The sequence below is a fragment of the Podarcis vaucheri genome (assembly GCF_965113315.1).
Source record: "Podarcis vaucheri genome assembly, chromosome: 15".
Classification (NCBI taxonomy): Eukaryota; Metazoa; Chordata; class Lepidosauria; order Squamata; family Lacertidae; genus Podarcis; species Podarcis vaucheri.
The window spans coordinates 30,282,927-30,297,361 of record NC_138753.1 but is presented as its reverse complement, the minus strand read 5'-3'; the positions used below and the strand labels follow the sequence as shown (position 1 = coordinate 30,297,361).

Genomic DNA, 14,435 nt, shown 5'->3' with positions numbered 1-14,435 from the left:
CCCAGTGAAGAGAATTCATTAACCTGAGGAATCTGGTTAATTTGTCCAACACCAGCCCGCCCTGCCGGCTGCTGGCTCAGGCTGGGTTGCACTGTTATTGCTGTTCACACCTCCTTGCATCCCATGGGGATGGGGGTCAGGGAGGAGGAGGAAAGGAAGCAGACATAGGAGCAGAAATCACAGCAGGATCCAGAAATGGGGGGATGGCGTCTTTCCAAAGCTTGTGGGGTGGGGGGGGGAAGAGTGCAAGACAGCCAGGAAGTCACTTGAGAGAGCCGAGGCCATCCATGTTTGCTGCCACAGCTGCTAAACTTCTTGCACTCACTTTGCCGGCCTTCCTCTCACCCTATTAACACACACACACTTACAAAGCATCTGACAACTGGTCATGAATCAAGCCTCCTTACACCACCACCACACAGGGTAGGTTGATATTATTACACATAGTATGGGAGACTGAGGCACGGATGAAGGATGTGACTATTTCAAAGGCACCCAAAAAGCGAGGGAGAGAACTCTGCTATGGTAGGAGCTGGCCATTTCTCCGACTCCCCAGAATAAATGGCATCTGCTTGGCCACTGTTCTGTCACGCACAGGAAATGTATCTCTTCAATGAGAAAGGGGAGTGGGGAGTACCACCCAGAACTGCCTCCCTCCTCCCCAAGCCCTTGGGAGGTCAGGAGATTTGGACGCCGCCCTTGGCCAAATTCTCCCAGACCACAATGCGGAGGAAGTGGCCTCTTGTGGGTTGCAGGACAACATTGCGCAGGATTTGCAAATGCATAGCTTTCATTATTATTAGTTATTAGTGTTATTGATGCTAGTCCTCATGGTAAACAAAAAAAGCCTGTAAATTTCTGCCATAAGCTAAAAAATCAGCATGGATCTGGGTCCACTATCCTACAGAGTGACGAGCTTTGATTTCTTCCCCCAGTTTAAACAGGGGAAGACAACGTTCCAAATTCTGAAAATGCCCAACTGAACCAAACACACAACAATGGGGATGCAGCTGTGAGGTTGCCCTGCTTCTCTATCTGTGTCATTTTGTAGGATCCCCATATATTATCACAGAGGAGATATTAGTGGCTCTAGCAAGCCAGTGTGGTAGAGTGAGACCTCTGGGTTTAGGGCGGTATATAAATAATAATAATAATAATAATAATAATAATAATAATAATAATAATAATAATGGTGGTGGTTAGAGTGTCTGATGAGGACCTAGGAGACTAGGGTTAAAATCCTCTGGTCATTGAATTCCTTTCATCCTACCTTCACAGGGTACTTATGGGGATTAAATGAGGAGCAGGAAAACCATACATACCACGTTGAGTTTCTTGGAGAAAAAGATGGGATATAAATGCAAATGACCAATAAATAAAATACAGAACGGGTGATGTCAGGGGGTTAGGGGTTCCAGGCCTCCCTCCACCCTTTGCCAGCAAAGAGGGACCAAGCTGCCTTGGGAGAGGGGAGCTTCCTGCAGTGGGGGCTTTAGGGCTGCTGGGTAGCAGAGAAGACAAGGCCTTTTGGACCAAGTGTTTTGGTCATGATCCTGGCAAGACAATGTAACCTGCAGATGGATGCAAGCCTTGCAAGGTTCCCATCAGAGTTGCTCCTGAATGTGGCCAGACAGAAGAGACTCCCTTCCTCTTCTCCCGGCAGGAAGCCCAGGAGAGGGGGACGGATGTAGGGCAAAGAGGCAGGCCAGCTAGGAGGGGAGGGGAGTGCCAGGGAATTGGCTTGCTTCACACTTAAGGCCTTGACAGCTCCAAGGTGGTCCAAAGGCCTGAAACAAGAAGCAAATCTCCTGGCTCTCGTCATCTCCTCTCTCACCAGGAGATCAGGAGAAGGAGCCAATGCAAGTAAGTTGGGAGCAGGACTGTGATTTCAGGAGCCCCAGGCTCACCAGTTGGCTTGAAAAGAGGCTGCCTAGGAAAAGGTGCAATTCCTCACTACAATGTGGCAGCTGAGAGCAGAGCAAGGGAACCACCATGCTGGATGTTGCAAGAGCCCTGGGGTCTGCAGGTGGGGAGCGTCACTTCAGGAACCCCAACCCCAGAGGGGTGCAGCATGAGCAGTGAGAGCCAGGCTGCTTCTTCTATCCCCTTCAGCCTCACAATCACACAAGCTTTAAACAAAACAAACAAAAAATATTGTGAAGCTGTTGTGGGGGGTGAAGGGTGGGCGGGCAGTAGTGGTGACAGAGCAGCAGGCTCCAGGTGCAATTTGCAGCTCATCCACTCTCCCGCCCACTCCAGGATACAGGAAAGATGACAAAGTCCAGCAGCGGTACAAGCAAAATGGCGTCTGGCTCCCAGTGGTGCTTCAAACTCCTATTACCTGTGCAAGTTCTGTCCCAGCAGTGTTGGCCCTCCCATCCTTTAGAAATGAGCCTCAGCTCCTGTGAGAGGCTGGCAGGGAAGAGGGCGCCAAGCATTTCCCCTGGATCACAGCCCATCTGTATCAGCTGGTTGCCCTCTGCCCAGGATGAGAACCAAGTCCCGGGCACCACGCCCACCTGCCAGCCCAGGCTCTTGCACTGAAGATGCCCAAGCTCACACCTACCAAATCCCATCTGGCAGCATCCTCCTGGTGGCTTAAGAACTACCTGAGCACACAGCCCCTCCTCCCCCCGGCCTGCCTGTCCAATGCCTGCAGTCTTATCTGAGAAGCAGTGCTGGTTGCAGCCAACTGTGTAATATAGTCATGTGTCTCAAGCATCAATCATTTGGAAATGGTCGACTCTCCTCCTCTTCTTCCTGGGCCTGGATTTCAGGGCCTCACAGGTCACCAGTTCCACAGCGGCCTCAGGCCTTTGGGGCGGATTTCTGTTCTGTTTTGGAGCCGGCTAACCCATTCTCTGTGTTGTCATTTGCTGAAGAAGTCACAAGACACTCTCTGTGGAGAACAAGAAAGAGGCTAACTATCACTGCTCCCAGCAGCGCGTCCTCTCCACCACCAGCACCACCACCACCACCACAGCCTGCTTCACCCTTCTTCTATGCAATGGCAGCCCCAAGGTGGGGAAGTCTTCCCATTCAGCAAGCAGGCCTCCCAGAGACATAAACCACTCTCAGGAGGTCTGGGGCTCAACAGGGCTTGCAACAGCAGCCCAGGGTGGGACAGGGACGAGATGGCCTTCAGGAAGGCAAGGAATCCCTTCACCCCAGTGATACTCCAAAGAAAGAAACCACACAAGTTGCCTACACCGTGCTGGAGCCCACATGCTGTGTGCCATACTGGGCCCCACTATGCTCAGGGCCTTCCAGCCCCTCTGGTGAAAGGGAGCCTCTCAGGAGACCCAGTCTCTGCTCCCAAGGGGAAGTGGGCAGGGAATGGGAAACCAACCACACTCACTTCTCCCGTGTCTTCTTGAGAATGAAGAGGACGAGTTTCTTGATCAACATGATGAGGACCAGGAGTCCAATGACGCCCCCAACGACTGACACAATGATCAGCGTTAGCGTGTTGTCCTTCTTCTCCACTGGGGAAGGGAGCAGATAGGGAAGGGTGAGGCAAGAGGGGCCCTGGGTGGTAGGGTGCCCCCTGCCTGCACATCCATGCCAGGCTGTGCCATGAGCCAAGGAAGGGGCTTCAAGCACCCCCTTCTCTCCCTCTCTTCCTCCCCAATATGGCAGCTGTTGGGTGAGATGCAGCCTCCACGCCTTATACATGTGAGGAAGACCCAGCTTGTCTCGCCACCCAATGCCAGGGCTGGGAAAGGAGCCCCAACACAACCCCTGGACAAAAGGATCAGCTGGTCCCCTGTGGCCCCCAACAGCTGCCCTGGTGGCAACTGGTACTTACTTTCCACGACCACTTTGAGCGTGATGGTGGCACTATGGTTGGCATTCTTCTCTTTTGGGTTCTTAACAAAGCAAGTGTATTTCCCAGAGTCACTGAACTCTGCAAAGAGGAGCAGGAGGGAGACGTTGAACTCCCGGTTATCCTTGCTGAGGGCCATATCAGTTGGCATCTCGTACTTGATGAGAGACCTGTACTCTGGATAGGGCTCTGGCTTGGAGTCTTTGTTCTTGATGATTCCTTTGAATATCTGCAGCAAGGAAAAACCAAAGAGCAAAGGGTCTGGTGGTCCAGAAGAAGCTTCCCCTGATGGGTCAAACAGTCAGGGCTGGGGTGGGGAAAGAGCTGCCTGATGCATTAATTATCATCATCATTTAATCACCCTCTATACATGTGTCTCAAGGTGATATATAAAAAAAACAACCCAGCAGAAACACTTAAAAACAGCAATAAGAGTTAGAACAAAGACCCATTTACACAGCTGGGAAAGCCTACTGGAACAAAAGTATCTTGCAGGGTTTCCAGAAGATGGGCAGATGTCCTGTCTCAAAAGGGAAGCTGTTCCACAGAGCGGGGCAGCCACACTCAAGAGCCCTGCTCCATGTTATACATCAGCTCAAAGTGCACAGCTGAAAGGGGGCCGGTTTCTCAGGACAGCTAAAACTGCCAAGGAGAGACTGCCTCCGTTTGGAAGCTCCTGAAGGGTGTTCTGGGGATAAGAGACTTACCAGGTGGGAACCGACCTTTTTCCACCTCCCTTGTGACCATGGCTGAGACAGGAGGGGGTGGGCAGCAGATGGTCACAGTTCTGTGTGTGAGCTGTTATACATGGAAGGAATTAGACCTTCACTCATTACTTATTAAGACAAGTGTATCTTGCCTTTGTGTCCTTCAAATCAGCAAATCATAAAAGCAGTAAAGTTACACCATTGGCTATTAATGAGACTCATCATGATGCCTTTCCACTTTGCTATCCAACCCCTCGCCTGCAAAGTGTAGTAAACCACACACTTCAGTGCTATTGCTGATCCACGAGAAGTTGGCTCTCTCGATTCCGATGCAAGAGGTGAATGTGCAGGGCAAGAGGACATCCGTGCCATTCTTTACATAGATAACGGCCGCCTTGCCCACCGAAACCTCCAAGGCAAGTGTCACAGAGCAGAGCTGAAGGCCTAAGGAGGAGAAAGCAGAGGCATGTTGAGTGTAATGTGGTTCCACTGGGGAAGACTCTGGGTACTTCCAGACTGTAGCTGTTTTGGGGTGAAATTCAACAGCACAGCTGCTATAGTTGCTTGGGAGTTCTTGTGCAAGAAACCCACTTGCCCCAAAGATCAGACTTTTTGCCATAAGGAAATTGATTGGAAGATGCATTGGACAGTATGGGCTAACACTTGCTTTGATGAAATAAATGTCATCTAACCTCCCCAGGAACAAATCAGAGTGGGCACTCATTAAATTGCCAGTGTCATCTGATCTTCCTGCAAATCAATCAGAATGAATGCTCAGTAAACAGGCTGTCTGGAAGCGCCCTCTTTTCCTCCACACGCCTCCAGAGAGGAAAGCAGAGCAGCTGACATCCATCACCACCAAGCAGGAAGCCCTCCCCAATGATGGACGTAGGTGATGTGGGATTTCCAGTCAAGAACACAAATGCATGATTGCCAGACAGGCACACGAGCAACTGACATGCATAGAGTTCCAGAATTAATATAGAAGGGACTGTATGAAATCATTTCTTTAATGCTTTGGTGGGAATTTCTAACAAAGGAGACAATCTGATGTATTTCCTCCCTGTCTGACCTCTCTCTCTTCTTTCAAGCCGTTGATGTGAGTAGACATACATGCCTGAGCTCTGCTCAAAGCCCAGATGCCATTATAGAAACTAATTTTGTATTTTGTAGCTGATTTTTTAACTGCATACAATATTGATGTATTTGCTGCCTGCACTGAAATGTAAGGAAACCTTTTTGTTCATCTTGCTAAAACTTGTGGTTCATTCTTAGTAGTGGGGAGAAAGACAGGAAAGTCAGCAGACCACAAATAAATGGGGATAAAAGGTGTAATTGCCTAATTCCTAGCTTCTAGTAAGCTGCAAAAGTGAATAAGTGTTGCAGCCTGTTTACTCTCATATTTCTCCCACACATTTGGGACAGGAAGTTTAAATTTTAACTTACTAATTATGTCCTCGATCCATCTCCATCAGGTGAGCAGAAGGAGCTGCCTTCCACCATCTAGTTGTGTCGACAATACTGAGCTAGATAGACCAAAGGGTCTGACTCAACACAAAGCAGCTTCCAATGTTCTTACGACCTCAGGCAGAAAATGATTTATTTCATCACTTGCTAACTGCCATCCTTTTAGCTAGAGATGTCCAGGGTTTCCTCCTGGGGCCTTCTGCATGTAAAGCATGAGGTCTATCATTGAGTTATGCCAGATACTAACCCAGAGTACATCCATGGTGATAAGTACACACACCCAAACAGTTTTCACCCAGTATTTGGCAATTGCCAATGCACCAGTATTAGTGGGTGAAATCGGGACTCCGCAACCAGCGCAAGTGGGGTTAGTGGCAGGAAGTGGCCACTCTGCCCAAGGGGCACTGCCTACCACAGAGTTCTACCTGCCCCAGGTCTCTTACAACAAACTGGCATGCCTTAAATGAAGAGGTTTACAGCCACCACAGAGGGTGTTTAACACTAGCATAAAGTCACCAGAAATAGTCAGGGAGGCCACATGACAGAGTGTCTCAGAAGATGTTTTCTAGACAAAGAACATGTTGACCAGAAGAACTGGATTTTCATTGAAATGATGTAATGTTTCCTTCACAAAGAAAGTGAACACACACACAGAGAGAGATGAAGAACATATTTTTCTTTGGCCAAGAACACACCCTTGTGCCAAGTATGTGCTCATCACCCTAAGCTAGGCAGATGCAAGCCTAAGACTTGATCACAGTATCAAAGGCCCTCCCACAAATGTGGACATACCAGGGTATGTTCTGAAGGGGTATGAGGCCACCACCTTGCTGAAGCTAAGCATGTTTGGGTCTGGTCAGTGCCGTAGATGGGTGACCTCCTGGACAGCTCATGGGTTCCATAATGGAAGAGAGGCAGGGTATGAATGCTAAGAAAATAGAAATAAAAAGCCTGTTGACAGCTGACCAGCAAGGCAAAAAAAAGGCCATATGTCCATTAGAAACTTGTTCACTAGAATGTTATCTAAAACAACCAGAAGGCTGAACGCTTGTTCAACAAATGGCATTAATGAAGAATACCGGAACTGAGGCCAATGGGCAGAAGCTCCACCCAGGCCAAGGACCCTTTAGCTACCTGCCCTCTGAGTCCTGCCTGACTGCCCCTCACAGCTCAAGTTTCCAAATTCTTCTGGGGAAAGGTGCCACTAAAATACTTAAGAGACTTAAGAGTTGAAGATGATATGCTTAGGAACATTCAGGGAAGTGTTAATCTCATAATTGTTAAATCAGTCTATAGGCTGTGTTCAAAGTGAAAGCATTGTAAACCGCAAAGTCTATAACTCTATAAGCTGTCATATGTGCTATTAGGATAAATAAAAAGCTGGCTGCTTAAAGTTTCAAGCTGCCTCTTAGTGCTATTCCCCCCACCTCTTCCCTCCAGCACTTAATAGTTCCAAACGTACAGTGTCAGCTCAGGGTCCATTCTCATTGAAAAGGTTGCAATCCTTCTTTGGGGCCCTAATTTAGAACTTTCAAGATAGGGGTCACACCACACAGCATGAGAATGCAAGAAGAGCCTGATGATTCCTGCATTGCTGGGGGCTGGATTCAATGGCTCTCCAGGGTCCCTTCCAACTCTGCAATTCTATGAATCATCATCCCAATGGCTCATCTAGCCCAGGATCCTGTCCTCACAGTGGCCAACCAGATGCCCAGGGTTCTCCAGGGTTTCAGGCAGGGGTCTTCCCTAGCTGGAGAGGCCATTGGAGATTGAGCCTTGAGCCTTCTGCATGCAAAGCAGTGGCTCTGCTCCTGAGCTACAGCCCTTCCCTTCCCCAGGGGTCCTCTGCAGAGGAGCGGGCATGGCTCATCCTTAGCCTGTCCTCCTACATCAGGAGCTTCTTCTAAGCTCTGTAAAATGAGCACAGCTCTGACCACCTCTTGATAGGCCTGCAAGGGGGATCTGCAGTTATCACATATGGGGAAATCAGTGGCTGATGCTTAAGATTGGACAAGGTAAAGGATTGGGGAATCTCCCAAGATCTGAGCATCCTGCCTTGTCGATACCCAGAAATGAGGTCCACCTCTGCAAGAGATGTGGAAATGGGAGCATGAAAGTGCAAGATGCTCCTGAAGACACCTCCTCCTCCCCCCAAAAAAACCCCTCTCTCAGAGTCTTTTGCACACCTGCATGCTACCCACCCTCAGTATTTGCTAGTTAGCCCAGCCAGACAGGCTCCATCTCTTATGTGCTGTTTGTCCCCACCAAAGATATCTGGGCAGCCTAGTCTCTTTGGAAGATAGCTTTGCCTTTGGTGCTGCAGCTGACAGATGACCTTCAGACTGCCAGCTTCAGAGCTGCTGCATCAGGCAACTTGCATCTCTCTCTCCCCGCATCTTCTCATATATATTAACAAAGCAGAGAGAGAAAGGAAGCACAGGGAATGCATAAGGTTCTCTCTCGCTGGTTCCCCCACAGCTTTGGTCCTGGGCACCCACTCAAGAGGGGCCCGGCTGATGAAGAGATTCCAGAGACCCCAGATCTTCAGTGCAAACAAGTATCAGGAACTGGGATTGATGCAGTTGCTAAGCTGTGCGCCATCACATCCTCTGCTGCATGTGCCTCAACCTCCATGCTGGAGTGCTCTCTATCCAACTTGCCTCCTCACAGAGCCTGGAAAAGTGGACTCCCTTTGTCCAAGAACAAACCAAAGGCCAGCCCAGCAAGACTATAGATTTGGAGAGTTCCTGTGGCCAGAGCCAAATAATTGTCCTGCAAACCCTCTGGCTGTACAACTGTGTGCTCTTTGGGGGCCAGCAGAGCAACTACCCTCTGAAGTATCTCACCACACTCCAGCCAGCACGTCAGCACCTACAAAAGCTCTTCTGCCCTCAGGGCTCAGTGCAAGGAGCCCAAAGGAAGGGCACCACCTACAGCATCATAACCCTAACTGCAGGAATCCCCTTGGCTGAGCACAGTGGGCCTCAATGCTTTTGCCCGTTTGCTATGGCTTTGAAGGAACTGACAGGAGAGCAAGGCAGCTGCAAAACAAGCCAAGGCTAAGAGAGTTGGGAGCTTGCCTGTTGCGGAAGAGAATGCATCCAGATGAATCTGGCTTGGTGCTTCTGGAAGACTGCAGAAGGATCCCAGGCCGGGCCCAGGAGCTGGAAACCCAGTCTGATGACCCCTGCCAATTCCCTGGCCTGCTCCACTACTTTGGGCATCAATCCAGCCATTACCAGCACTTTGTGACAGCTCCTTTCTGCATCTCTAACCAGCAGCAGCAGCAGCCAGCCAGCCATTGACTCCAGCCTACCAATGGAATCAATGATGAAAGGTGGTATGAAAATCTCTTAAATAAACAAAAGGATAAAAAGGTAAAAGGGAGCTAAAAGGGAGCAGATTTTGGGGCTCCTTGGGTCAAGGATTAAGTGGTACCTTCAGGAGCATCAGGAAGATCTCAGTGGCAGAGCAACTGCACTTCAAACTGAAAGTCTGAGGTTTAATCTCTAGCATCTCCAGGTAGGGCCAAGAGGCTCCTTTGCCTGAAATCCTGGAGAGCCACTCAATGCAGAGAGACACAATACTGAGCTAGATGGATCAAGAGCCTGAGTCTGTATAAAGGCAGCTTCCAATGTTCTCCAGACAGGGCTAGGAGCCTGCAGCTGCCACCTGCTTGGTGTGAGCTGCCTTTCTGAAGCTAGCAGCTTCCAAAGTTTCCAGGAGGGCCACAGGAGGCCTCCCTTCTTCCAGGAAAGGGCTGCTGAGCAACCAGTTCCATTAGGAGCAACAACCTGCCCAGGCCTCCTCCTGCAAACGGAATGGATGGGGGCCTCCTGGGGCCTCATCATCTCACTGCAGCTCCTACCAGAAAGACTCTCAAAGAGCGTAGCAAGTCATCCTGGGGCCATGAGCCACCCCAGAAGAGCTAGGGAGCCTCAGAGCCGGGGCCAGCCCCCAAATAGCAGAGACACAATCACAGGACACATGCGTAGTCCCTGCAGCTCATTGATGCAAGGTCTGCTCTCTGGATCCCCAGAAAGCCCAGTGCTGAAATTAGTAAAGCAAACAGAAATCAGATCATTCCATTGTGACCCTTCCTTGGCCCCTCTCCCTCCATTCTTTTTTTGCAACTTGGTGATAATGTTTAAACAGGGAGGTAGCCAATCTCACACTGTAAAACACCACAGACAATGGTGGTGCAATTAATCATACAGCGACCAAGGTAGACCAAGGGAGGCTAACTGGAGCGACTCCCCACTTGCCTACCGTGAAGCTCTGGGGTGGCCAAGTCAGTCAACATCTACTCTGCTCAGCATAGGCAAGGATTAAATGCTATTTATTTTATTAGACAAATGATAGAGCACTTTCCATAGGAAAATACTGAAGGTGTGTAAAACCACAATGAAGCATGTATATCTATCTAATTCCATTTAAAAAACTCAAATCATATTGATCAATGGTAAGCATTGCTAGGTCACATTTCGGAAAAAGCATGTGTGAAAAATAGGTTTGGAGCCAGCATCACAGGACTGATACAGCTGGCGCTTGCCTGATAATAGCAGGGATGGAATTCCTTCCACAAGGCAGGAGATGCAGCAGTGCTGTAAATGCCCTGCTCCTCCTGATCACGGGGTGGGCACCCTCTAAGAGGCACCCGCCATTGCTAAACTGGCCAGCTTGTTTTATTGCCCACAGCCCAAATGGCTGCAGGATCACAGAAGATATTTGGAAGAAATCATAGCAATGCCCCGTAACATTTCACTATTCCATAGGGAAAGCAGGGTCTTGATAGAATAACCAACTCTACCCACTGGGAAATCCCCCCAGAGCATTCAGGAATCCATTAGCCTGTGTAGAAGGACCATTCTAAGAGGTCCCCACCCCTGCAAGGATAGACAGATGCCATAAGCCCAAACTTTACCAGGGAGTGGTCTGACCATGACAGTAGGATCCCTTACCTTCAGATAACCCATTTTCTCACATGGACCCAACTGAGGGTATGCCTTGCATTATGCATTGGGCCAGCCCCATGGTTGCTAAAGAGGCCATGAAGTCCTAAGTAGGGCAAGAGGTATCCTTGATGTGACTGCTGAAGTCACACAGGACCACCATTCTGGGCTTTTGAGACTGCCTCGGACATCTCTGGGCAGCTGAGTGAGTTGCACACCAGCATTATGTGCCAGCTGACTCTATGGCCCAGTACCAGAAGCAGGCCCTCTAAGCCAGATTCAGGACAGAGCAGTTTTGCGGTGCAGGAGATGGATGCTCAAAGGACCATGACAAACTTGCCCCACCCCCTCCCTCCAAAAAACCCTCCCGCCTGGGTTGGTGCTGCACTAAATGCCTGGGCAGCAGAGCTGAGTCAGTTTACATACCCTCCAGCATTTCTCTGATGAAAATAGGGACGTCCCATTCCATAATTATAATTTTACTATATATACCCCACACATCTTCCTGGGTTGCCCCAGCCACTCTGGACAGCTTCCAACATATATGAAAACATAATCAAACATTAAACATTTTTTTTATTTAAAAAAACCCTTCCCTATACCCTATATCCCCTATTCAGATGGGTCAGATAACTCCATACCCTCCAACATTTCTCCAATGAAAACAGGGACTTCCTAAGGAAAAGTGGGACATTCCAGGATCAAATTGGAAACTGGGACGGCTTCTCTAAATCAGGGATGTCCCTGGAAAACAGGGACACTTGGAGGGTCTGAGGTCATTCAAGTTACCTGGGCCTAAGCCATCTAGGGCTTTAAAACTTAATTTTTAACTGGGCTTAGAAATGAACAGGAAGGCAGTGCAGCTGTTCCCTATGACTGGAAGCCAACGCACAAAGTCCCGGCTCCCATCAATAGTCTGGCTGCAGCATGCCAAACACTTAGCAGTTTCAATCCCTTGTTGAGCACGGTACAGTCATCCAAACATGGCATCACTAAGGCACACATGGCCAGATCCGCCATTTCAAGGGGCAGATGCAATGGGCACACCAGCCTAACTTGCTCAGAAGCACTCCTAGCTGCAGCAACCACGTGAGCATCCAGGTTTAAAACCGAGTCTGGGAGCATGGCTAACATGTGAGAGCACCCCATTCAAGACAGGTCGCACTCTGCTACCTGGACTGGCCATTCAACTTGACCAAGAGCATGGAAGACCTTTGCCATCTCTGGATTGCATTTCCATTGACTTGCCCACCCACAGACTTGTGCTGCCTCGGAGCAGAATGCACAGGGAGTCAGGTACTGCCTGTTGACCTCCCCCTGGAGAGCCATCAGTTGGCTTGGTGGTGGCCATGTTCCACCTCCACCTCTGAATACCAGTTAAGCTCCAGTCCTGCTTGTGGGCTTCTCAGAAGAGACATCTGGTTGGCCAACGTGGTCTGAACTAGAGGGGTCCCCCTTGGCCAGATCCAGCAGCAGAGAGCATTTTGAATGTTCTGACACTGACTCTGAAAGTGGGTGCAGACTAGGGCCATTGTGCTTAAATTAATGACCAGTGGCCTGGTCTTGGGTCTGGGGACTTCGCTGTTCCCAGGTCCCAATGGGTCAAATAGCAGGGAGCTCAGATAAGGAGCAGGTGCAGGTTTGCCCCACAACCACAAGATGGGAGAGCGGCAGAGCCAGTTTTCCTTTGCTTTGAACTAAAGGCACCCTTTATCAGAGTTCTTTGTCCTTAGGCACTGGTGTGTGTTGTCTTGAACCTATACACTATTTAATATACCTATTCCAGTACGATTTTAAATAGAAGAAATAATAATGATTTTTTAAAAAGATGACGAGATGGGCTTCCAGGCAGACTGGAGCTCCAACGGGGAGGAGACAGGAGCCTGTCCCAACAGAGCAGAGCAGAAGCAAATGTTGCCTCCCCCCGCCCTGCCGCCGCACTCAGGAGTCGGAGGATACGGAGCTGCAGTTTGGACAGCAGCAGTTTCTTCCTTGCAAAGGGAGCCCCAGCGGCACTGCGGGCGCGGGTGGCCAGGATGTCCTGCTGGGGCCCCGAGCTGCTGCAGTTGCTCCCGGGGAGGGGGCTAATCCTCCGGGCCGGGAGAAAGCCGGTGTGTTGGCGTGGGGAGGGGGGCGGTGCTTCGTAGCCAGGCTCCCGCAGCCAAGTTGCTGGCAGGCGCCCACTTCGCTCCAGCCGCCCAGATGCCGGCGCGGTCCTCTTCGGGGTGGGAGGCGCCCCTGCTTTGCGGTGTGGCACACCGCCCGCCCGCCCTCCCGGCTCCCTCCACCCCACTCTGCGCAGCTTCGCCTCTCCCTGCCCAGCCCGGGCGCGCCGCCTGCGGCAGGACCTGCGCCGGGTCCCCGCTCTCCACTCGTCTCCGCCGTTCCCTTCCCCGCCTGCCGGCCCCGCTACTTACCCACCAGGGCGACCCCCAGCCAGCCCCTGGCCCCGCCGCCCGAGCCCCCGGCCATCTCCTCGCCAGCTGCAGCGCCGCAGTGGCCTCTTCCGCCGGCCCGAGCGAGCGAGCAAGCGGCGTCCCAAGCGTGGCTCTCGCTCCGCCGCTGCCTGCCCTCGCTGCCAGCCTCCGCGGCTCTCTCGGGCTCCAAAAGTTGCCGCGCGCGCGACCCGCCCCCTCGAGCAGCCGCGCCTGGGAGGCTCCGAGGGGCGGAGGCAGCCGGCTCCGAGCTCGGCTTGGCGGGACCGCCTCCTCCGCAGCGAGCCCAGGACTGGACCGAGCGAGCAGAAAGCCTCTTTGCCCGGAAAGTTGAGGGACCGGCCGGTAGGCAGCGCCGACAGGGCACGTCGATTGGAGCCCTGTCTGCAAGCAGGCAGGGAAGGCTGTTTGCGTGGGTCACTTTTTAGAAAGGTAGAGTGCCTCCGCCGGACCCTAAAATCTGGGTCGGGACCAGTAAAAAGGACGAGAAGCTCGCTTCCTCGCCCTTGATGCCAGGGGCTCCCAAGCCAGTCTCTGCAGCCATGTCTGCCGGAAGCATCAGAGTGGGTGAAAGTCCTCCTTTATCAGGGCGATGTCCTTAGTCGACCCCCATCCCAAATGCCCTTGGGCATCCCAGTTAGTGGGTCCCACCCACTCAGCATTGATCATGACATGAGTATTCTAACCCTTCTTTCTCACTGCAATGTGCCCATCCACACCTGAAGCCCACCTGGCCTCATCCTGCAGCTCTCTCTTCCTTATCACCTGGCCTGGGTGAGAACAAGCTGCACAATATACTGTATAAAGGTAAAGGGACCCCTGACCATTAGGTCCAGTCGTGACTGACTCTGGGGTTGCGGTGCTCATCTCGCTTTATTGGCCGAAGGAGCCGGCGTACAGCTTCCGGGTCATGTGGCCAGCATGACTAAGCCGCTTCTGGCAAACCAGAGCAGCACATGGAAATGCCGTTTACCTTCCCACCGGCGTGGTACCTATTTATCTACTTGCACTTTGACGTGCTTTCGAACTGCTAGGTTGGCAGGAGCAG

At 51.1% G+C, this 14,435-nt stretch overlaps 1 protein-coding gene across 2 annotated transcripts; it reads right to left on the bottom strand.

The window, feature by feature from the left end:
• Positions 1 to 1,064: 1,064 nt before the first annotated feature.
• Positions 1,065 to 13,652, bottom strand: SCN4B (sodium voltage-gated channel beta subunit 4). Of its 2 annotated transcripts, none has more exons than XM_082200767.1 (5): positions 13,370 to 13,652; positions 4,817 to 4,977; positions 3,809 to 4,055; positions 3,359 to 3,485; positions 1,065 to 2,899 (listed from the first exon to the last, which is right to left on the bottom strand). In XM_082200767.1, the coding sequence occupies exons 1-5, from the start codon at positions 13,422 to 13,424 to the stop codon at positions 2,809 to 2,811; spliced, it is 681 nt and encodes a 226-aa protein (XP_082056893.1). In that variant the 5' UTR covers positions 13,425 to 13,652; the 3' UTR covers positions 1,065 to 2,808. The 2 variants fall into 2 exon arrangements, with proteins under 2 accessions (XP_082056893.1, XP_082056894.1); XM_082200768.1 differs by lacking the exon at positions 13,370 to 13,652 and adding an exon at positions 6,793 to 7,430.
• Between the last annotated feature and the right edge of the window lie 783 nt (positions 13,653 to 14,435).

Bases quoted from the DNA above. Each gene is read 5' to 3' on its own strand.
- SCN4B (XM_082200767.1), bottom strand. From the start codon at position 13,424: ATGGCCGGGGGCTCGGGCGGCGGGGCCAGGGGCTGGCTGGGGGTCGCC. The intron at 4,056-4,816 runs GTGTGTGGTTTA...TCCTTGCTGCAG, and splicing joins GGATCAGCAATAGCACTGAA to ATATTCAAAGGAATCATCAA. The intron at 3,486-3,808 runs GTAAGTACCAGT...TCCCTTCCCCAG, and splicing joins GCTCAAAGTGGTCGTGGAAA to TGGAGAAGAAGGACAACACG.